We start from the raw sequence: 24,412 nt of genomic DNA on the forward strand, positions 1-24,412 counted from the left end.
GAATGGTTATAATTTTTGTATTTGGATATATATTTCTATCTGTATAAAAATGCTTTGATTAATACAGGCTAGTATGCTTCAAAACTAAAAAAGACATTTTTATTAAAATTTCTAGTAAGGTTGTTTTTCACTGTCCCTTTACTTTTACTTCTGTTATTTACTCATAAGCAAGATAGCAAATGGGTGATGACTCTTTTTTCAGCTTATGCAAAGAAGTTATTGCTCTCCTTGCATGCATTGCCAAAAATTCCCCCAAAGCAGCTTATACCATTCCTAAAGAACTCAGGGAATATAATACATTTTAGGACACATGAACAGGCTGCATATGTTAGTTACATAGGTAATAGAAGTCAGGAAATGGTAAGATAACTTCCTACTGGAAGATGGTCTACATTTACATGGTACTTAATAGTTCAAAATTTCTTTCACAAACATTAGAAACATTCTCACAACAGTTTTGAGTGGTGGGAATATTATTATGCTGGTTTTAAAGAGGAGGAAAGAAACTCAAATTTGGAGAGGTTAAGCTGTTCCCTAAAGGTTACATAATTAGAAAACAACAAATCCAGGAGCTTAACACAGATTGCAAAGTTTTAGGCCAAATGTTCTTCCTACTACATCACAATGCCTGAATATCTGGACTATTAAAAAAAATCAGGTATAAAAGACAGCACTATGATTAAAGAAAATGACCCAGTGACAAAAGCAAGTAAACCCTGAGAAGAAAGCAATGCTGATTTTGTTCAAGCACTGTGCTTCAGCTGGTGCTGAGTAGGAGTTTACAATAATACTCTGTCAGTGAGAAAGTGGGTTAAAAAACAAATTTGGGATCATAGAATAGCAGTAGTGAGGATGTCTGAAAACACTGTAAACATCATCAGCTTCTTGACTGATTTAGGACATTAAAACATAGCTATCAGGGCCGGCGCTATGGTGTAGTGGGTAAAGCTGCCGCCTGCAGTGCCAGCATCCCATATGGGCACCAGTTCGAGTCTTGGCTGCTCCACTTCCGATCCAGCTCTCTGCGATGACCTGGGAAAGCAGTAGAAGATGGCCCAAGTCCTTAGGCTCCTGCATGGACATGGGAGGCTTGGATGAAGCTCCTGGTTCCTGGCTTCAGATTTGCACAGCTTTGGCTATGGCCATTTGGAGAGTGAACCAGCGGATGGAAGACCTATCTCTCTCACTCTTCTCTCTCTCTCTCTCTCTCTCTCTGAATCTCTGCCTTTCAAATAAACTAAATAAATCTTTAAAAAACCCTTAGCTATCAATCTTTTAAAAATTTTTTTTAAATTTTATTTTAAAGGCAAAAAGTCACAGAGAGATGGACAGAGATCTTCCATTTGCTGGTTCACTTCCCAGATGCTTGCAACTGCCAGGGCTAGGCCAAGTCAAAGCCAGGAGCCTAGAACTCATTCTAGGTCTCTCAGGTACTTGAGTCATCACCTGCTGCTTTTATGGGTGCACATTAGCAGGAAGCTGGATTGGAAGCAGAGTATCTAGGACTGGAACTAGGTACTCTGATATGAGAAATGGGCATCCCAAAGGGTGACTTCGCCATTACACCACACACCACCACTGACTGTTATGTAAAGAATTTATATTACAAAAAATAGTTTACCTGGTATTGTTGTGAACTTTGTATAAAGTTTATTGGAGGCTCACTCTGCTTACTCTTCAATCTTAAAATGTTATCAGCATATCCCCAGCTCAGGATGGCTGACCACTGAATGTCAGTACTGTTCATGCTTCTCACACCTCAAGAAGGAGAAATAAAAGTATCAGATTGTCACTGCTCAATTGTCAGATGACAGTCAAAACAACTGCAGGTTAAAGATTGAAGTTTACAAAGCATTTAGTGCAAAGCCATCTTTTTACCCCTGAGATGGAAAAATTTATATTAGTTTTAGTTCTTTAGTGCTGACTTCTGTAGTTTCAAGTGGAATTTATTTGACCTAGAACTAAAATTTTGGTTAGGAAACTTTTATGATAAACAATGATAGTTTAGCTTACACTTCATATTCTAAGATACATTTCCTTTCAAAAAGAAATGTGAACTAGAAATTCCTTAAATAACTTTCTAGATATGTGTAGATACCTTTTGATACTAGAAAGAGAACACTTCTGGAGTAGAAGCAATATCTACTTGAGAAGGGATTACTTAATTCTGTCACCTGCAGGACTCTGCATGGCAGACCTTCATTCAGGGAGGTTCTGTTCTTTATTCTCCATTTTATACAACATACTATTATGCTCTTTTGGCATAAAGATTTGGAAATTTTGACATCCTTTCTCAGTACTACTCATAATCTATGCCTAGCTGGTAGGCTGAAAACAGCTAAATGCAGCGTGCATGCTGTAAATGGTACTGTCCTTTAACGCTAGCTTCAGGAGTTTTAAGGAGTGGGGATGAGCTTTATTTATTCTAATACCTAGCAGAATACCCAGCTTATTGAAGAGTAAAACAAATATTTCTTAAATGAATCAATGGCACATGGGACATGTAATTCACAGACTGTTTGCCAAATATTGACATCAGTTTCATAACAGACAAATTGGAATATAGTCACTAAATATAAGTTCTTCAAAATATAAGATTCTAGGGAAAGGAACTACATATGAGTCTTAGGATCTCCCAAAATTTACTATATTGTTTGGCATGCAGCAGGTATTAAATAACCAAATTTTTCATTCCTGGTATATAAGATGCACCATCTCTTGTAGTCCCTTACCCTCTTCAGTAAAAGAAATTTCTTTACCTATTAGAACAGTGGATCTTAAAAAGGAGTTTGCAAGAGTTTCTTTTTTAGCATGTGTAGACTTGCACTGAAGGCCCACAGATTCTGACGCAGTTTGTCTGAGGTAAGACCCAAGCTAGTATATTTTGAAAAAAAGGCACTTAGACGATTCTGAGGTACCTTCAATTCACACATAATTGACTTGTATTGGGCTTCACGACATTAAAACCATTCAGTGTAGTTGTTTCACTGTATTATACATGTATAATTAAGTAAAACCACATAATCCAGGTCTCCCACATGATGGCAGGACCCCAACTACTTGAGCTGTAGGTACCTCTCAGGGTCCACATTAGTAGGAAACTGGAATAAGGAGGGCACCAGTTCAAGTCCCAGCTGGAGCCCAAGCACTCTGATGTGGGATGTAGGTATCTTGACCCGCATCGTAGCCACTAGAACAAATCCCTGGACTCTAACTTTTTTTAAAAAGCAAATCATTCACATATTTCTTAAAATTTTAAAACTCAATAGTAATAAATTCCTTACGCTACCTTATGACTAATTGTAACATACTAGTGAGAATAAACCGATGATACCAAAATAATTGTGATTAAATAGATTTATCTGATCCTAATTCAATAAAACGTAGAAGAAATGGTATGCATTCTCTTTTATTCCTAACTATAAAAGCAAGAATTCATTTCATGACAGAAATTAGGGTGCGCTTAAATGAATTATGGCCTGATCAGCACACTGGACTTCTGTTTGCCATGGATACTAGCACCCCTAAATTGAACTGGGGAGAGTGTATAGGTTCACAACATATGGAGCTTTCCCTGAGGAGCATAGTGCATTGAAGGTAATGTTACATGCTGACAGAGCTGACTGCTAAGGGGCATCTCATCCATACTTGTCTTTCAGACAAATCTGCATACAACTGGTTATGAACAGATGAGTGCCATCATTTATTTATTTTAGGGTCTGTGGCTGACGCCTAGTAACAAAAGAGAGTTCTTGTGTGTGTTGGGTGAAATGGTTAATTTGGAAGGTCTGAGGGATTAGTTAAGTGGAAAATGTTCCCAGCTTTCCAGTGTTTAGCTGACTTTTAGAAATATTAGAGTTCTTCACTATACAGTGCTTTCTACATGTTGCTTTTAGTGTGTGGGGAGTCAGAAAAGGATTGACTTTTAGGCATAAATGTTTCTAAAACCTGCTTTCAAGCCCATTCTAATTCCTTTTTAAAATGTGTTTAAACCCCTGACTACATCATCTGAGGAACTAGATTTGCTGATCAAATGCACCTGTCTATTTTCTAGGGTTCAAGATCCTCCTTGTATATGCCTATCAAGTTCATAATGTTTTCACCCTGTGAGCAGAACCATATATTCTTATTTCCTTCAAACTCCTTTCATTTTAAATGGTACTGCATTTGATCTTCATTTTTTCATGTAGTATGTTTTAATTCCTGCTTTGCAGTAAATAACCAAAAATTTGAGCAGAGCTTTTCACCAAGGACTAAGAACATGTTAGAAATAAAACATCACACTTAGTGAAGTAAGTCAGCCCCAGAAGGACAAATACCCTATGTTCTCTATGAACTGTGGTAGCTAATAGAGCACCTAAAAGGTAATCTATAGAAGTGAAATTGACTATTTGAGCTGCAATGACTTTTGTTTCAACTGTTGAGGAAATTTTTTTTCCCACAATATTTGTTGAACTCTTTACTTAGTATAGATTAGTCATATGTGTGTACAGTTAATTGAAAATAGATCTTAAGAAAAATAATGGGAACAGAAGAGGGAGGAGGAAGAGGGGTTGTAGTGTGGGTGGGAGGGCGGGGATGGTGGGAAGAATCACTTTGGTCCTAAAGTTGTGCTTATGAAATGCATGAAGTTTGTGCTTCTTAAATAAAAGGTTTCTGGGAGAAAAATCAATTTAATATTTGAGAAAAAAAGAAACAAAACAAAACAGTAGCACAGATTACCTGAAAACATTCAAATCTCTTGAAAGCTATATTGGGTATGATTTTCGCTATGTTTTATTTTACCTTGTTCTTTGCTGTATGTCATCAGCAGACAGAAATTTCGGGACAAACCACAGATTGCTCTGGTGGGCAGAGCTTGGAGAGAACCAAATCTTTCTCCATGGGGTTGACTGAAGCAAATCACAGGTACCGGAGCACTTGGTGAACCCACATACTCCCCCCATTTCAAGCCTTTTATCCATGACAAAGGACTCTAAAACCAAGGAAAGTAAAAAAAATATGATTTTTAAAAAAGGCAGTACTATTTCTAACTTAAACCAAACTAAGTAAGAGAAAGTAACCTGTTTGTAAGCTGTCTGAAGCAAGAATTATTTTATATTTTAATTTCTGTAGAGCACACAGAAATATGTGTTCTTGTTTGATTTTTATTTGGTGGCTCTGGCATAGGTTATGTGAAGATGTCTGTTTAATAATTCAAAATTCCTTGAAATCTGAGCAGGGAAAAAAAAGTTTTACTAAGTACATTTCTTTCAGGCTAGCTAAAATACCTTTTGGGGTATTGCAATTTGGTAGTATGACAAGTTGCATGCATATAAAGCACTTTGAAATTAAGACTGCATTAGCACAAAAGAGCTCATTTAACTACAAGCTCCTGTAAGACAGGGAATACTTCTGACTCATCTATGTGCCTGAAACATATTTGGCTGTCAGAATGTGCATGACAAATGAATGGAAAAGTGTTCATGTTGCATACTGAAATGAGTAGAGCAAGTAATGTTCCAGAAAATACTAGTGAGTACTACAGAAGAAAACAAAGAAGAGTTGTCAGTGAAGAAACAAGAAGAGGTGGGGCTCGAAGAATAATAGGATTTAGATACAGAAAGGGGAGGGAAGACTGTAAAGAGTGACAGTCATGAATAAAAATCCAAAAGTTTACTCCACTCCCAGTAAAAGTAATTATCAAGAAGAAAATCAGGGGCCAGCGCTGTGGCGCAGTAGGTTAATCCTCCGCCTGCGGCACTGGCATCCCATATGGGCACTGGTTCTAGTCCCGGCTGCTCCTCTTCCAATCCAGCTTTCTGCTATGGCCTGGGAAAGCAGTAAAGGACGGCCCAAGTCCTTGGGTCCCTGCACCTGTGCAGGAGACCTAGAGGAAGTTCCTGGCTCCTGGCTTCGGATCAGCACAGCTCTGGCCGTTGCAGCCATATGGGGAGTGAACCAACGGAAGGAAGACCTTTCTCTGTCTCTCCCTCTCACTGTCTGTAACTCTACCTCTCAAATTAATAAATGAAATCTTAAAAAAAAAAAAGAAGAAAATAAAGGAAAGAAACAATGTCCCTTTAAAGAGCTTCTCCCAGGACCTGTGTTGTGGCACAATGGGCCAAGTTGCCACTTGTGATACCAGTATTCCATATCATCACTCTGCTTTGCTGTACTTTTTCTTTTCTTGTCCTTCCTTTTCTTTTTTTAAAAAATTTAATTATTTATTTGAAAGGCAAAATGACCAAATGAGAGAGAAAGACAGTGATAGATAGGCCTTCCATCTGCTCGTTCACTCCTTAAATGGCAGCAATGGCCAGGGTTGGTTCATGCTGAAGCCAGGAGCCAGGAACTCCATCTGGGTCTCCCATGTGCATGGCAGGGGCCCAGGTACTTGAGGCATCTTCTGCTGCTTTCCCAGGCATACTTAGCAGGGAGCTGGATCAGAAATGGAGCAGCCAGGACTTCAATCAGTACTCTTATGAGATGCTAGAATCACAGGTGGCAGCTTAACTTGCCGCAACATGACACTGGTGTCCACTCTGCTTTTCAAATAATAATAATAATAACAACAATAATAATGATTATTATATTCATTTTTTCTGTTTTGGACTATTTCATTTTCTATTAATCTCTTCCCTTTTAATGGATTTTCCCTCTATACATTTAAAAGTTTAGTTACTTTGCTTTCTACTTTTCAGGGGAAATGCTACATAAATATAATGAAGGTAATATGGTAAGGAATTTTCTGTCATTTCCACAAAAAAGTCTAAATGATGTTCAGATAATTTTTCAAAGTTAATTACAAAATGGGCATCACTGGTCTACATGTTATCATTTAAAACAATCATGTCATTTTAGGGACCTCTAATAATTCTGTAGACATTTAGGGACACATAGTAATACACAGTTTTGAATGAGACGGTGGTGGTCTGAAAGACAAATAATATCTCTGAAAAAGTTGAGGACTTGGGGAATGCTCAGGTGGGAACATTGTTCAGATCAGGTATTCTGAAAACAAGTTCTTTAAAAAAAATCTTCAGTTTATCAATGGTAAAGTTGAGAAAAACACATGTGCTAAGCTCCGTTATGACTTATCATTCACAATCTATTATCAGAAAATTCCTTTCATATGAATTGCAGAGTTTAAGGTTTGAGTTTTTCAATTACTCACACAGATATAATGGCAACTTTTATACTGCAGTATATACGAAAAAGGAGTGCTTTGTTTAAATACTTTTCTTACACCTCTGATTGCTTTTAACTTCAGTGATTAACTGAAATTCACACAAGCATATGTGGATCATCCAGATGAGCACCTTACAACTGAGTATTGCTGCTCAGCCTGAGAGAGCTTGTGTTCACATTTTGTGTAGATATTAAGAGAAGGCCTAAAGAGTCAAGGAGCAGCACTGTGTGGGAGGTGTCACAGTGGTTCAGATAAAGAAAAGCAGTAGCATAAACATGATGACACGTCACAGAGAAGCATAGGCGAGCCAAACTCTAAAGAACTGGCAAAAACAAAGAAGACAAAGAGAACTGAAATGAAGGAGCTGCTATTTTAGATAGGGAGGTCAGAAAAGACTCTTTGAGGAAGCGATTTTTGAGCAGAGGTGTGAGTAGAATTAAGAGCAAACTGGGGATGTTATGTGGGGACAGGTCATTGCAGGTGGAGGGACAGTCGGTGTGAAGGTCCTGTGGTAGAAACACATTCCCACTGTGAGCAGACTGCTCAGACCCTTAATATATACCATTTTTAAAATAGCTAAGCACCAATCAGTAGAATAGTAAATTAAATGGTATTGTAGTGTTTATACTGTTAAATTGATATGTTAAAGTATTGGGATATAATTAAAAATAAGTGACCCTGGTAATGAATATAGCTAAAATGATTTGGGAGGCTTTAAGAACACAAAAATAAAAATATATTTTTCCACTCTGATGTGCAACATTAGCAATTTGGCTTTAGCAAAAAAAAAAAAAAACAACGCTGAAAGACTGATTTTTTTAAAAAAAGATTTATTTATTTATTTATTTGAGAGGCAGAGTCACAGAGAGGTAGAGGCAGAGAGAGAGAGAGAGGTCTTCCATCTGCTGGTTCACTTGCCAGATGACCCCAACAGCTGGAGCTGTGCCAATCTGAAGCCAGAAGCCAGAAGCCAGGAGCCAGGAGCTTCTTCCAGGTCTCCCATGTGGGTGCAGGGGCCCAAGGACTTGGGCCATCCTCCACTACTTTCCCAGGCCATAGCAGAGAGCTGGATTGGAAGTGGAGTAGCCAGGTCTCGGAACAGTTCCCATATGGGATGCCGGCACTGCAGGCAGTGGCTCTACCCACTGTGCCACAGTGCTGGTCCCAAGACGGATATTTTAAAATTGAATTTCACTGGTTGAAAGTTGTGCCTGTTTGCAAATTTGATACATATGACCTATGAACATAATAATTTATATCTAGTGTTCTGAGATATTTAAGAATTATTACGGGGCCATCACTGTGGCACAGAGGGTAAAGTCACTTGCCTCCAGTGCTGGCATCCCATATGGGCGCCAATTTGAGTCCCAGATGCTCCACTTCCAATCCAGCTCTATGCTATGGCCTGGGAAAGCAGTACAAGGTGGCCCAAGTCCTTGAGCTCCTGTACCTGCATGGGAGACCAGGAAGGAGCTCCTGGCTCCTGAGTTCGGATCAGCGCAGCTCCAGCTGTTGCAGCCAATTAGGGAGTGAACCAGCGGATGGAATCTCTTGTCTCTCCTCTCTCTGTGTAATTCTGACTTTCAAATAAATAAATCTTTAAAAAAGAAAAAAAAAGAATTATTATAAGAAAGAGTGGTCAAAACAATGCCTTAGACAACCCTCTTCTCTTAAAACGGATCAGATGACCGCAATTTGAGATCCAGTGTTTTACTCCATCCTTCAGGACGCTTTTTTTTCTGTGACTCCCTTCTGCAAATCCTGTAACACTTTACGATTCACATTGTACGTTGATTTTACTGCTAAGACTTGCTTGCTTAATCTATTTCAAAGTAAAAAATATACCTACTTCCTGTTTTTAGAGGCACTGCTTTGCATCGTCACAATCTAGGCAGGCCAAAGAAATACATAGATTTCCCCCTTAAGTATCAACCGAAACCTTCACACATCAGTCACTGCTTTTGGATGAAGATAATACCCATGACCACACTATGTGTGTTTACACTGGCATACCTATGCTCTCACTGTGCTCCTCTGATGGTTCCTCTCCTCTGGTTTGCAAAATTCTATTTTGTCCCTGTCTTGTAAAGCCTGCCTTGGGAATAACCTTTTCTCTGCTCCCTAGGGGAGACCACTGACATGATCAATCCTTTTCACCCTCTGTGCTCCCCAAAACATTGTCTTCAGAATATTACCACTACAGCATTGGCAATACAGGACACAGTTTTAGCTGCCTGCATGTGTCTTACACTGGAAAATGCACTTCTTTAGGTTGAGAACATGCTATTCATTTCTGTGTCCCTAAAGCCCGGAGGAGGGCCTGGCAGCGCAGGAAAAATGGAGGCTATTGAGCACTGAGAAGGGACAGGAACTAAGTGACCAATCAAGGTTTTGCTGAACTCTCCTGAAATCCGAATGACATACCGGATACGCAATTTCTTTGACCTGTTCTCGAGTCTCCCTGAAAGCAAACTGCACTAACAATCCTACAGCAGCTGGAAGTTCTCCTTCAATGTTGAGTTTGGTTCCAGGTCTGCTTGCATGGGCTGTGTGGAACAGCTGACGAGGAGTCTGCCCGTAGGTTTTTATCATGGTTTCTAGCGCGCGCCTCTGAACGGGATCTTCAACTGCAGAGACATCCATTCCAAAATATGTCTGCAGAATGAAAGAACAGCAGATAAGTAGTATAAAGCAGGACTTGGCAATACTACTCAAAAGATAGGCAACAATTTCTTTATTTATTTAAGCAATGGTTTATTACTTTTAAAATGCTTTTGATCTCAGGTTTACAATCATTAATGTTTTCACTGGAATCAAAACAGAAGTAATCAATAACTCTGAATGGGGAAACAAAAATAACATATCTTGATTAGTGTTAATTAGATATGTTTACAGAACTAGTTTTTAAATTGAAGAGTTGAAATGGCTGCAATAGCCCAGGCTGGGCAAGGCTGAAGCCAGGAGCCAGGAGCTTCCTCCAGGTCTCCTATGTGGGTGCACTGAAGCACTCTGGGCCATCTTCGGCTGGCTTCTAAGGGGCATTATCTGGGAGCTGGATCAGAAGTGGAGCAGTTGGGACTTACCGACAGCCATGTGGGATGCCAGCATAGCAAATGGTGGCTTAACCTGCCGTGCCACAATGCTGGCCCCTACGTGTATGTTTTAACTCTACTTGTAGTTGTTACAGACACTTGTAGATTTGTCATGATCTACACAGATAATTATAGCTGGAGGGGAAGTTGGAGATCAATCTAATTTTAAAGTTAAGAAAATAGGAGATTAACAATCTGTTGCAACTGCTTTTGAGTAGCCACTAGGCAGTACCAGGAAGTGTCATTCTCCTCATAATTTGCTTTTTCTTCTTTTTAAACTTCTCATTCCCTCAGAAATTTCCTTTCATAGGCCTCATTCAGCTTCTACTACCATGGGCAGGCAAGCCCATCTACCAACTTTCCACCTAAGCCTAATCATCCCACTGAGACTTATTTCCCTTCACATCTCCAAAGCCTAGCAAAATAACTGTCTCCTGAAGAGATAAGAGGTTTTTTTAAAGTTATCCAAAGCATAACAATTTTATTTCTAGGAGTTTACTGTAAGGAAATTAAGATATACATAAAGAAATAACCTTGGGAATATTAACTTTAAGAGCAACCAAATCCTAACTAAATATCTAATAAGAGGAGACTATGTAAAGATATTATCAAATAGTCATACTATGAAATAGTAGGTAGTCATTAAATCAAATAGGATGATATTAATGACTTGAATACATTTAGCACTACACTGTTCAGGAGGAGGAAAAGGAAAAGGTTGCCAAATAGTATTACTATATAACTGAAATTATACACACACACACACACACATATAAATGTCTAGAAGATGGTTTTGATAATGGTTGGTGCTTCCAGAGTTGATTTTTAAATTTTTAAATTTCTTTCTTTTGCTAACTTATGTATATTTTTCTATCAAGCACAATTTCTTATTCCCCCTTATTTCTGTAATAAGGAAAAATGTCATTTTCAAAAGGACATGCATGCAGAGTAGTGTGTAGAAAAAAGTTAAAAGGGCAAGCTTGACTTCTCTCCTTGGGAAGACTTGCTTTCCAGGCTAGCCCTCTGGTAGTATCTGGGAATGTGGATTTCAGGAATCTTCTTAATACTCCCTAACTGACAGGCGTGGCTCACTGTGTCTAAACTATACAAGCAATGTGGTTTATGCTGAACATTTGCTTTCCCTCTGGAAGTCTAGAATTTCAGTATGTGTGAGGCAGATGGTGCCTACTGGACCAGCCACAGTAAAGCTCTAGGCACTGAATCTCTAACACACTTCCCTGGTAGACATTTTACATGTGCTGTCACAACTTGTTGCTGGAAGAAGTGTGTTCTTTGTGACTCATCAGGGGAAGACCTTTGAAGTTTGTGCCTGGTTTCTCCCAGAATTTGCCCATGCTCTTTTTCCTTTTGCTGATCTCTCCATGTGTCTTTTACCTTAATATATCTGAGCTCTAAGTGCGACTACAAACCAAGTCCTTAAGTCTACTTGGTGCATCATCACACCTGGTGTTGGCATTGGAAAGTCTCTGACACAGAGGGTATCACAATCATTTTTAAAGAGAGAAAATATAAAACTTAAAATATCATTGGTAACAATAATAACAATTTAGTGTTATTGCCAATTCTTCTTGCTAACTTAGGTATGTTAAAAGCAGCTAACCTTAACCTATTCAGGTTCTATCTTATATAAATGAAGATGATTTTAAGAGTCATTTATAGGGGTCAGTTCTGTGGCATAATGGGTAAAGCCACCGCCTGCAGTGCCAGCAGCCCATATGGGTGCCAGGTTGAGACCTGGCTGCTCCACTTCCAATCCAGCTCTCTGCTATGGCCTGGGAAAGCAACAGAAGATGGCCCAGGTCCTTGGGCCCCTGCACCTGCGTGGGAGACTGGGAGCAAGCCCCAGGCTCCTGGCTTTGGATTGGCGTAGCTCTGGCTGTTGCAGCCAACTAGGGAGTGAACCAGCGGAGGGAAGACCTCCCTCTCTCTCTCTCTCTCTCTCTCTCTCTCTCTCTCCTCCTCCTCCTCTGTGTAACTCTGACTTTCAAATAAATAAATAAATCTTAAAAAAAAAAAAGTCACTTACAGCAGGATGGAAAACATTGATGGCTTGAACAGAAGCTTTCCCCTTTTGCTTATACCCAAAGACCAAGTCAATCCACTGGCAGATATTCTGGGACACATAGTCGGACTCCAGAGCCTGCCGATGGATGAGGATAAAAAGACGAGGATCGTTACGTGCCCACGGAGGAAGGTTGACATGATTCACCCGTTCACCATTCTGACGCACACCAAAATCAAAACCTAAAAAAGAAAAGTTGATATGAATATTTAACTTCTCCAAAGTATGTTTCATTCAGGTAACACAGCAGGCCAGAAGAGTTCATGAAAATAGCTGATTGTGTACTACCACCAGGAAAAGCAGCAGCAAGGAGGGTTTACATTTTCAACAGATGGGGTTACATAAGGATAAATGCTAACACTAATTCAATTTCATATCTTTCATATGTACCACTTAGAAAATGAAGAAAAGTCGTAAATTATTCCCCATTAATTCCAATATTCCCACTAATCATACCTTCAAATGCAATAGTGCTTAAATATCAATTCAATTATAAACTTAATATTGAACTATAAGCATTTTTAATCACCTATATTAACATTTTAATATTATTTATATTTAGTAAACATTACTATTTTTCAGTTTAAAAAATAAACTAGGGGTGCTGGTGCTATGGTGCAGCAGGTAGTCCTGGCTTGCAGCACCAGCAGCCGATATGGGCGTTGGTTCTAGTCCTGGCTACTTCTCTTTTGATCTAGCTCTCTGCTGTGGCCTGGGATAGCAGTGGAAGATGGCCCAAGAACTTGGGCCCCTGCATCTGCATGGGAGACCCAGAAGAGGCTCCTGGCTCCTGGCTTCAGATCGGCACAGCTCTGGCAGTTGCAGACAATTGAGGAGTGAACCAGTGGATGGAAGACCTCTCTCTCTGTCTCTACCTCTCTCTGTAACTCTGTCTTTCAAAAACATAAAATAAATTAAAAAATAAATAAATAAACTAGGGGTCAGTATTGTGGTATAGAGGGTAAAGCCACTGATGTTGGCATCTCATATGGGAATGTGTCAGTTCTTATCCTGGCTGCTCTACTTCCAATCCAGCTCCCTGCTAACGGCCTGGGTAAAGCAGTAGAAGATGGCCTAAAGTGTTTAGGCCCCTGCCACCCTCATGTAAGTCCCAGATGAAGCTCCTGGCTCTGGCCTGGCCCCACCCCTGACCATTGTGGATATCTGGGGAGTGAACCAGTAGATGGAAGATCTCTCTCTCTCTCTTTCTCTTTGTCTCCCTCCCTCCCTCCCTCTCCTGGTAACCCTGAATTTCAAAATAAAAAAATAAAGCTAAAAAAAAAATACAAGTAGAGGCAGTCCCTGTCTTTATCTCAAAGAAAACAATAACAAATAAAAATAAAAATGAAAAAAAATCTTGCCTTAAGAGAAATATCTTTGAATAGAAATCACCATAAAGAATATAAATTTAAAAGGACCTTTTAAAAGATCATTAAATTCTATACAAAATTAAGTTGCTATCTGCCTACTTCTTGATCTTGTGAAAAACAGGGTCTTCACAAATTCTGAGTATTTTGAAATGATATGATGAAAATATAAATCAATTGCTTATATAAAATTCCTGTGACGGGGGAATAAGGTATCTCAAACAGCTCAGCAGTCATTCTACAGAGCAGTTGCAGAGTTTCATTTAGGAAGGGCTGGCTGAGCACCTGCAGAATTCCTGTATGTAGAAAAAAGATGCAGCAGGGATTTAATTACTAAACAACACTGAATGAGAGGTAGTTGTTCAGGCAGCAGGTTAAGGCACTGCTGGAGACACTAGCATCCCATATCAGAGTACCTTGTTCAAGTCCTGGCTACTTCACTTCTGATCTCAAGTACTTGGGCACCTGCCTGGGTAGAGTTCCAGGTTCCTGAATTTGGCTTGACCCAGATCTGGGTGTTGTGGGTGTTTGGGGAGTGAACCAGTATAGAGAAGGTACCTCACTTCTATTTGTCATTCTGCATTTCAAATAAATAAAAAGTCAAAACAGCAGTGAATGAGGCATCTAAGGGCTGGGTTAGGGAAGCACTGGGTAGCAAGAGATGTAATAAACTCAATTATCCCCAACTTTCAGATGCTCTGGGGCATATCACATAAGTAGACTCTCCTCACCCAGAGCAGATGACTAAGGTACAATCAGAGGCATAGAGGAACAGTAAATGGAAACGACATGATATACATTATAAAAAATTATATTTTCCAAAAGTAGTTATAACATTTCCTGACTAGCATGATTTTCCAGAATCTTGTTACTTTCTCATGAAACTGCAAAGTCTATTTTCCTTCAATATGAATTCGGGCAGGCATTTGGGAATGCCTCAACAAAAAGAAGTAAGTGGAATTGATGCTGTATGGCTGCAAAGGCCAGGTTTAGAATCTTAGTTTTGGAGTCCTCAGTTGCCAGGTAGGATATCCAAACTAACCCCTGGGAAAGCACTGGCACTACAAGAAGAGAAAGAGATGTTCACCAGCTACCTGCTGCTCTATCCCTTTAGCTGTTCTAGCCCCAGTCAATTTCAATGCAACTGCATGAGAGAACCTAAGCCAAAACCACTTGACTGAGATATTCCTTAATTTCTGATCTGTAAAAAATATGATAGATATATTGTTGTTTTAAGCGATTAAGCATTGGGGTTACGTGTTATGCAGCCAAAGGTAACTAGAATATACATACATACATATAAGAGACCATGGAGATAGAAAGCAAGCAGATTTATAAAGCAAGTACTTAAAATTGTAGCATTGATACTAAGGCATTTCTCACCTGGGGAACACAGGGAAACAGGCTCCAGGATGACTGCAGCATGAGTTTACTAATGATTATCTAAATAACCTCAGAGAGGTCAGATAGTATAGAATAAAATTCAACACTAACTTCACTAAAGACATAGTTCTCAATTTCATACATTCCTAAGAGTCACATAAAAATATGAAAATAAGTAACACAGAAAAACAACCCAAAGGTATCCTTTAGAGGGTTAACTGATCATCTATTAAAGAATAGTTAAGGCTGGCAAAGATCATTGGTCATTGGCATCACTTTTTGGTTATTAGGTATTTTATTTCTATCTTTGTCATTCCTCATAAAAAACCCTTGAGATTTTGGTTAATTCAATAAATCTATGCCTTTTGTTTTTTAAAAATGAGCACATTATAAATTTTGCAATCAGAAAAAATATATTTTTCATAGCAAGAGTCTTGGGTGATTGCTGACATCATAAATAAGAGTGCCAATTGTTAAATCAACAACGGGAGTCCCTGGGTACATGCTCCCCACGTAGGATCTCTGTCCTTAATGTGTTTTACTATGAAACTTAAAAACACTACTAGTCGAACAATACCCTATACCTTGTGCGGTTGTGTGAGTGCAGCCTGTTGAAATCCTTGCTTAGTATATACTAAGTGATCTTCAGTATATGAAGGTAATTGAAAATGAAACTCGATGAAGGGCAGGATGGGAGAGGGAGTGGGAGAGGGGAGGGCCACGAGAGGGAGGGAGGTTGGGGGGGGGAAGCCACAACAATACAAAAGTTGCACTTTTTAAATTCACATTTATTAAATAAAAAAAAACTATATAACAAACAAAAAAACAAGAAAAAAAAGAACTTAATACTTTACCCTTTTAGTATTTTTTTATGTTCTACTTAAAACTATTGGTTGAACTCTGTAATTAATACACAATTATTCTTAGGTGTTTAATTAATGCTATAACTAGTACTCAAATAGTATTTTACACTTTGTGTTTCTGTGTGGGTGCAAACTGTTGAAATCTTTACTTAAAATATGCTAAATTGATCTTCTGTATATAAAGATGATTGAAAATTAATCTTGATGTGAATGGAAGAGGAGAGGGGGTGGGAGAGGGGAGTGTTGTGGGTGGGAGGGAAGTTATGGAGGGGGGGAAGCTATTGTAATCCATAAGCTGTACTTTGGAAATTTATGTTCATTAAATAAAATTAAAAAAAAAAATAAAATCAGTACCTAAGCATACAAAAAAATACTTCTATATAATAAAATAAATTTTAAGTACAGATAAATTTAATAATTAAAAGATAAAGCTATCCAAATATATATTTAAAAAGATCTATTTATTTGAAAGTAAAGAGTTACTGCGAGAGAGAGCGAGCCAGATATCTTCCATCCACTGTTTCATTCCCTGATAGCCTTAACATGTGGAGCTGGGCCTGTCTGAAGCCAGGAGCAAGAAGCTTCTTCCGGGTCTCCACACAGAGACCCAATCTTCTACTGCTTTTCCCAGGCCATTAGCAGGGAGCTGGATCAGAAGTGGAGCAGCTAGGGCTTTCTGCCATAACACTGGCTCCAAATAGACATATATATATATATATATATATATACACACACACACACACACACACATATATATGTATATATATATATTTATTTATTTATTTTTTGTTTCTTTTTTTCCTTTTTTTCCAAACCCTTGTGTCGAGGGCTTTCAATAGATCGCAGCGAGGGAGCTGCTCTGCTATGTACGAAACCCCAACCCAGAAGCAGGTCGTCTACGAATGGTTTAGCGCCAGGTTCCCCACGAATGAGCGGTGCGTGACGGGCGAGAGGGCATACCCCTTTCCGGCCGTGCCCCGTTTCCCCAGACGAAGGGCTCTCCGCACCGGATATTTTTATAAAATATTTAAAATCCTTAAGCTCACTTGGAAATAAAATTGTACATTTAATAAAGAAATAAATGTCTCTTATTTGGGAACTCAAATTTTAGAACTTAGAAAATCTATTTTTATTTTGGAAAATTATAAAACAATCATAAACCCTCAGAAATAGAAATTATAAATGATTTACTGCTATACCTTCACGGTTAACTAAGAACTCTGGAAGATAGAAAAACTCTGGGATCAGTTCCTTCACATCAGTCATGGATTCAAAAGATGAGAGACGCCAAGTTGTATTTGTAGAATGGAAAGTTCTGTCTGGAATGTCAAAACTTTGATCTGTGAAGAAATACAAATAATACAATTAAAACACAAAGAAGTAATTCCATTTTATTTTATTATTTATTTATTTATTTTTTTGACAGGCAGAGTGGATAGTGAGAGAGAGACAGAGAGAAAGGTCTTCCTTTGCCGTTGGTTCACCCTCCAATGGCCGCTGTGGCCGGCGCATTGTGCTGATCCAAAGCCAGGAGCCAGGTGCTTCTCCTGGTCTCCCATGTGGGTGCAGGGCCCAAGCACTTGGGCCATCCTCCACTGCCTTCCCGGGCCATAGCAGAGAGCTGGCCTGGAAGAGGGGCAACCGGGATAGAATCCGGCGTCCCAACTGGGACTAGAACCCGGTGTGCCGGTGCCGCAAGGCAGAGGATTAGCCTGTTAAGCCACGGCGCCGGCCAAGTAATTCCATTTTAAACCTGACATAATTTACTCTAGCTAGTTCAAAATGATTTAAATAATGTTCATTTTCTTTGTCTACAGCTTATCTATTTATATTCTTAAAATAAGTTATTTTTATAAATTTCAGGTATTACATTATTTTTCATCTGTATATTTTCATAATACATACAGCTAGATAAATCTACACCATTTATTTGATCAACTGATTACTATTTTTCTACTCAAGTAGAATGAAAGTGCCATAAAAAAGCAAGGGAGGATCTATGGTGTCACCCACACCTAGCACATAATGAGTACCCAATTATGATTTATTGAGTGAATGAATAATGATGAAGGAAAACTAAAGTATCTAAGTAGGTAAACAATTTTTTCCCTATCAAGAAACAAAATTATTATTTCACATCTAATTGTTGAAACTACTTTTTTCTTTTCTTTTTCTTTTTTTCAAGGGTAGGGGCATTGCTTTTAGCTGTTCTAACTCTAAACTAAAAGAACTGAGCAAGATTTCCTATGAGTGAAAATAAAACTAAGCATAGTGACCTTTTGTTAAATTGTTTTTCAGTGTAGATCATATATAATGAAGAATGAATTTGACTGTCTTTTTCTGTCAACAGTTATCAGACTTTTTAGCCAAAGGGTAGGCCTGAAATACCAAATAATATCCAAAGGCCAATCTTTGAAAACACTAGCAGTGTAGACCCTTTTTGGGAACTTTGCTGTATTGTCTAAAACTCTGAATTTGTGGGTACAGTAGGTTAATCCTCCACCTGTGGCACCAGCATCCATATGGGCACTGGTTCTAGTCCCGGCTGCTCCTCTTACAATCTAGCTCTCTGCTGTGGCCTGAGAAAGCAGTAGAGGATGGCCCAGGTCCTTGGGCCCTTGCATCCACATGGGAGACTGGGAGGAGGTGCCTGGCTCCTGGCTTTGGATCGGCGCAACTCCAGCCATTGCAGCCATTTGGGGAGTGAACCAACGGAAGGAAGACCTTTCCCTCTGTCTCTCCCTCTCACTGTAACTCTACCTCTCAAATAAAAATAAATAAAATATTAAAAAAAACCTTAAAAACTTGTATTTGCTAAAATTTGACCACATTTATTCACCTGCAGACTGTCACAAACTAATCTCAGCAACAAGCACAGCAGAGTTTTAAAAAGTTGCACTAAATTTTCTTCTCCAAGCCTTAGTTGCTCTATTGCTATTATTTCTCATGCTTTCTCATCTGTTCTGTTGAGTCCTTTAACATTGACTGGTCACTGCATAAAATCTGGGAGAAAATAAGGTTTATAAATATTTATTTTTTTCTTGAAAATAAAAATGCCATTTAAATAAATATCTACTAACTTACTCTGGAGAAATAATTATCAATCTAAATGGAATTCAAAAAAATTAAGGCAATTCTATAAAGGTATGGTGGGGTCACAGTATCTAGATCTGAGACTGAAGAACTATTAAATAAGAAGCAAACTGTGTGTTATGTTCAGATTTTAAGATTCTCTGAAGTTTCCTAAATTATTTAATAAAGCAGTACTATAAATTCTTATCAGCAAGAATATTCACATACTAAACCACTGACTCTCAACCAGTAGCCTTCTGCTCTCCAGATCCAATTTGGTAATGTCTAGAGACATTTTTGGTTGTCACAAGTGGGTAGAAGGTTGCCATTGGCATTTGTGGGTAGAGGCCAGGGATGTAGCTAACTGTCCTGTAATACACAGGTTAGCCCACATGACAAAGAAAAGAAATGACTGCACAAACCGTAAATCAAGAAATAAATTCAAAAGGCAACAGAAATCATTTTAAACTAATGAGATGAAAATGAAGGGAGACTGAGGTAGTTCCAGAGTTTAAAAAAATCAATTAATAAATATACAAAGAAGAAAATTTATATGATATATGGACAAATTCATAATAGCAATATTATATAAATATATTTACATAATAGCAATTACATAATAGCAATATTAAGTAAAAATGAATTGAAAAACTAGCTAATTGGGAGTTTTATGTTAATGAATTCTTGAGCTACATTAGTCTTAGACGGAAGGAGATAACAGTTCTATTAAACACTGCAATGGTCACAAACCATGTCTGAAACATTCTTTTATATTTTGACTGCTATTTTAAAATTTATTTATTTTCACTTATGTGAGAGGGAGAGTGAGAGAGAGAGAAAGATAGAGAGAGAGAGAGAGAGAGTGAGAGAGAGAGAGAGAAAGAGAAGGGAAGGTGAGGGGAGATCTTCCAAGTGCTGGTTACTCTCCAAATGCCCACAACAGCAAGGGTTAGGCAAAGCCAAAACCAGGAGCCTAGAATTCAATCCTGGTCTACCATGTGGGTAACAGGAGCCCCAGTACTTGAGCCATCGTCTTCTGCCCCCATAGGGGGCACATTAGCCGGAAGCTAGATCAGAAGCAGAATAGCTGGGACTCAAACTATGCACTCCAATATGGGATGTGAGTGTCCCAAGTAGCTTCCTCTGCTGTGCCAAATGCCCATCCTCAACAGCTATGTTTTAATAAGGGCATTTACAAATCAAAACATGCCTAGAAAGATCTTCAGATGATTAACAGGTTTGGAAACCATAGCAAATAGTAAAGGCTTAGACTTTAGTGTTTAAAATATTAAGTACAGTACTGTCTTATTTATTTTTTAGTATTCCTTCTAGCAGCTGTGATAGGACCATGCATACAAGAGGCCCTCAAGCTGATGTATCAACTAAGGATAATTAGCCAGGGGCAAAACAAAACTGAAAGAGAAAAAGAGGGCAGGGCAACAATCTTCAAATACTTGAACAGCTGTCATGGGGAACATTTGTTCTGTGTACTTAAAGAGCAACAAATATGAAAAAGCCCTTTTTACAGACCAAGCAGAGGCTCTCTAAGAAGAGCTTGCACATGAGTGAAAAACAAAGAAGTTCAAGAAAGGTTGAATAAATGAGTGGATAATTTCTCCACAAGGATTCTGGGTGCCATGGGGAGATAACTATAGAGCTAATATCACAGTTCTTGTTAGAAAGTGACACTCAGTGTGTCCCTATCTGCATACAAAGCAGTTAATTAGTGGCTATGTAAGTGATCTTCAGGTCTGTAGGCCGTCATCTACAATACCGAAGTAGATTATTAACTAGAAAGTTAACTATAATGGAGGTGCCAGTGTGGCTCTCCTATTACCTAGTCATAATAAATTACAATAATGTTCTTCCCTATAATAAACTACATTAACATGCCCTGTGTAAAAATAATACAGTTACATAGACTCCAAAGGTAACTTAAGTGATGTTAAGTAGTGGCTTGATCAGTCAAGTTTTGTTTCTAATGACTTTTCAGGCAGATATGAAACGTACCTTGATAGGCTAAAAACATTTTGGTGAAAGGAGGCATCCTAACTAGGAAGTGAAGCACAGTGCCGCTGTTAGAATAGTGGGAACCATAGTGGTAAGGCTGCACCGGAGGCATGGGGTCATCTTCCCTGGCCCCTTTGCGGTACTCTTCCTCTAAGTACTGAAGGAAACAAAGAATTGGAGAGAATTCATGATTGTGTACTCCAGGAAGTGCTGGAAAAGCATAGATTTCCCCGACAACACCCCCCCCCCCCCATCATTCTCTATCACCCTTTTAGTGCCATTCACCATGGCAGGCAACTTCCACTTGTGTCTGGAGACCTCAGCTAACTTGAATATCTGGGTTTCTCTCAGTGTCTGGCTGAGGCCTGACTTGAGAATCATCTTGTATTCTGTACATCCGCTTTCTCATCCCCTTATAGAAAATCTACCTGTTCTGCACTCTGACTTACAACACACTGGCTCCAAACTAATGGCTCACACTATCTAATCTGATCGAGCTTTAAGAAAATAAGAGCTGCTCCTGCCACTAGAGATGCCTGCATTTCAAGAGACAGTTTCAAAATATAATACTATGTTATTTAGAGAAATGCTTGTGTAGCAGTAGAAATGAAATAGAACTATAAAAATTGTGTTCCATTACTGGTGTTAACATAACACTTCATGACTATTTTGCAGTACAGTTACATAGAGACAAAAACGACTAGGTGATTTTTCACTACTCCTATTCTCCCATCATAAAGTAGGAAATTCAACCAAACATTTAGTATCTGTCACTATTCTCATCTCTCATAGCTTCTGTCTGGCTCTGATAACAAATCAGGTGTGGTGAATTTTCAGGAGTCACTTCTTGATTGCCAAAGCACCGCCTCATTCTCAACTGCAGAAGAATGAAATAGTGACAGCCGCATACTCAAAGGGATGCCACTGGAACTGGGACATAAAATAATACTGTGAATGTGAGAAACTGCTTCGGTTGCTCCTCTCTTGATACTGTTGTAAAAAATGCAATGCATGGCAAGTGAAATTTTTGGATAATAAAATTACAATAGTAATTTCATGGAAAAAGATAATTCACTTCCATTTATAAGTTTTGAAATCAGGTATAATTTTGCTTTAATAAACTAATGCATAATTTCTTACATATGACTAATATGAGTTATGATATTTCACAAATACATTAATTTTGTTACACAAATAATACTGGAGGAAACAAACAGCAGGTCCTGGAAATCGTTGTGTTTTTTTTTTTTTTAAATAAAGAACATGAGGATACTTTAAATAGTTCTGGGGAAATGGAAATAAAAATGTCAATTTTGATGTAAAACAATTTTGAAATTCTTACATAAATTTTTTAATATGCATTTTCCATGAAATTTTTGAAGACCTCTCATATAATTATTATATATTTGAGTAAACAATGGATCATTAGCTTTCAGTTTATGCTAAAATAAGTTTATTCTTTTTCTAGTTAAAGTGTTTTCAGACAATTAAGGTAAAAGAAAATGTAATTCACATAGTGATTTCTAGTTGTCTGTCAATCTAAGTACAAGGCAATGAAATACAGAAAGATCAACAGAAGTCTGTAAAACAAAACCCCATTTTTCATTTGTCAAAGTATGAGTAAAAACTGAAGCTACCTTGTATGTGTCCACATAACGATCCTCTTTTTCTTTATACTGCACAGCTATAGGCTTAGAGAGATTTCTACAAAGGAAGGGATGATTGAAAAAATATGAAATATTTTGACACTCTCAAGATTAAGCTGCTACATGTCTGCATCTTGTAAGTAAATAACAGATCAATAAAATGTTCAGTTCCTAATTAACTGCTTGTATACACTGCTTTGCAACTAATTAAATTATAATTTCGTTTTTTAAAAGATTTATTTATTTATTTGAAAGTCAGAGTTACACACAGAGAGAAGGAGAGGCAGAGAGAGAGAGAGGAAGAGGTCTTTCATCTGCTGGTTCATTCCGCAATTGGATGCAACGGCTGGAGCTGCGCCAATCCGAAGCCAGGAGCCAGGAGCTTCTTCCAGGTCTCCCATGCAGGTGTAGGAGCCTAAGGACTTGGGCCATCTTCTACTGCCTTCCCAGGCCATAGCAGAGAGCCAGACTAGAAGTGGAGCAGCTGAGACTAGAACCAGTGCCCATATGGGATGACAGCACCATAGACATTGGCTTTACCTGCTATACCACAGCGCAGGCTCTTACAATTTCTTAAACTATTAAGGTAGGATTTTTCCAACATATTCATGCCAGCATTAGGAATTCCTGAGTAATAAATAACCTAAAGAAGAAGAGCTGCTTCTGTCCTTTCTCTGCCTACTTACTGTTTCCTCCAGTATCAAAATTGATGCTGCAACATTTAAGAAACAAAAACAAAAACTGATGCTACCCTTGGCAGTTGATTTCTACCAAACTCCGAGATTCCAGACTCCACATACAGTTAGCAGTGTGGAATTAAGGAGAATTTGGAAAGAAATCAGAATCATGAGGAGACGCTACGTAATTATTAGTCTACTTAGTTAAAATTATACACTACAGGTACTCACACTACAGGTGTGAGTACTGAAATACATATTTTGCCATCTAACTAGCAAATGCTGAAAGATAGCACTGTGCATAGAGTATTTGTGCAGGCAAATGAATGTGTTGGTTCTGGTGTTCACATTGTATATATATATATACATATATATATATGTATATATATATATTTACACACATATATACATTTACATATACATATATATATGTATATACACATACCACAAAATTCTGAGGCAGGAAAACCCAAGGAATGAATCTTTACTTTTACAAACTACAAAATCAAGTGGTACCCCTGTGTGGTATTTGAAAGAGCAAGAGCTCTGGTGAGGAAACGCAAGATACCTCTGGCTGAGAACTCACCTGATCAGGCTGCCTTTCAGCATAGAGCCACCTGGAGTTTCAACATTTATAACTAGACCAGTAAGATTTGCCCAAATTTTTAGTAAGTCAAACCAGTTCTGGCTTAACTAGATGGTGATACACATTTTTTTAAAAAATTACTTCCTGGGGATATTGAAGTTAGTGATATTAAATACTAATTTTATTTTTGAAGCTTTTCTAATCCTAAAAACTTTACTATTTGTTTTATTAAAATAAAGTTTTATACAATAGATACAAATTCACATATCCAAATAGAAAGAAGTCATGTTTAAGATACTGGCAGGACATTATTAGAAAATAGAGTAATAGGGTTTTTTGGACACAAATTACATTAATCATTATGGTTAAAAAATCAGAAATTACTTTTGAGAAAATAGAATAAATAAAAAATCAGCTATGATACTATTACCCTTAGGTGAAACATTTTTGTTTATATCTATC

At 38.2% G+C, this 24,412-nt stretch overlaps 1 protein-coding gene across 4 annotated transcripts in view; it reads right to left on the reverse strand.

The window, feature by feature from the left end:
* Window positions 1-24,412, reverse strand: part of LYST (lysosomal trafficking regulator) — a 225,275-nt gene that overhangs the window by 23,276 nt on the left and 177,587 nt on the right. For all 4 annotated transcript variants that reach the window (XM_062210653.1, XM_062210655.1, XM_062210652.1 and 1 more), the window contains 7 exons: window positions 22,679-22,745; window positions 21,042-21,198; window positions 17,159-17,299; window positions 12,311-12,528; window positions 9,596-9,826; window positions 4,786-4,975; window positions 1,622-1,758 (listed from right to left, as the gene is read on the reverse strand). In XM_062210653.1, the coding sequence (XP_062066637.1) occupies window positions 1,622-1,758; window positions 4,786-4,975; window positions 9,596-9,826; window positions 12,311-12,528; window positions 17,159-17,299; window positions 21,042-21,198; window positions 22,679-22,745 (1,141 nt within the window). The remainder of the gene's footprint in view (window positions 1-1,621; window positions 1,759-4,785; window positions 4,976-9,595; window positions 9,827-12,310; window positions 12,529-17,158; window positions 17,300-21,041; window positions 21,199-22,678; window positions 22,746-24,412) is intronic.

The sequence above is a fragment of the Lepus europaeus genome, chromosome 14, assembly GCF_033115175.1.
Source record: "Lepus europaeus isolate LE1 chromosome 14, mLepTim1.pri, whole genome shotgun sequence".
Taxonomy (NCBI): Eukaryota; Metazoa; Chordata; class Mammalia; order Lagomorpha; family Leporidae; genus Lepus; species Lepus europaeus.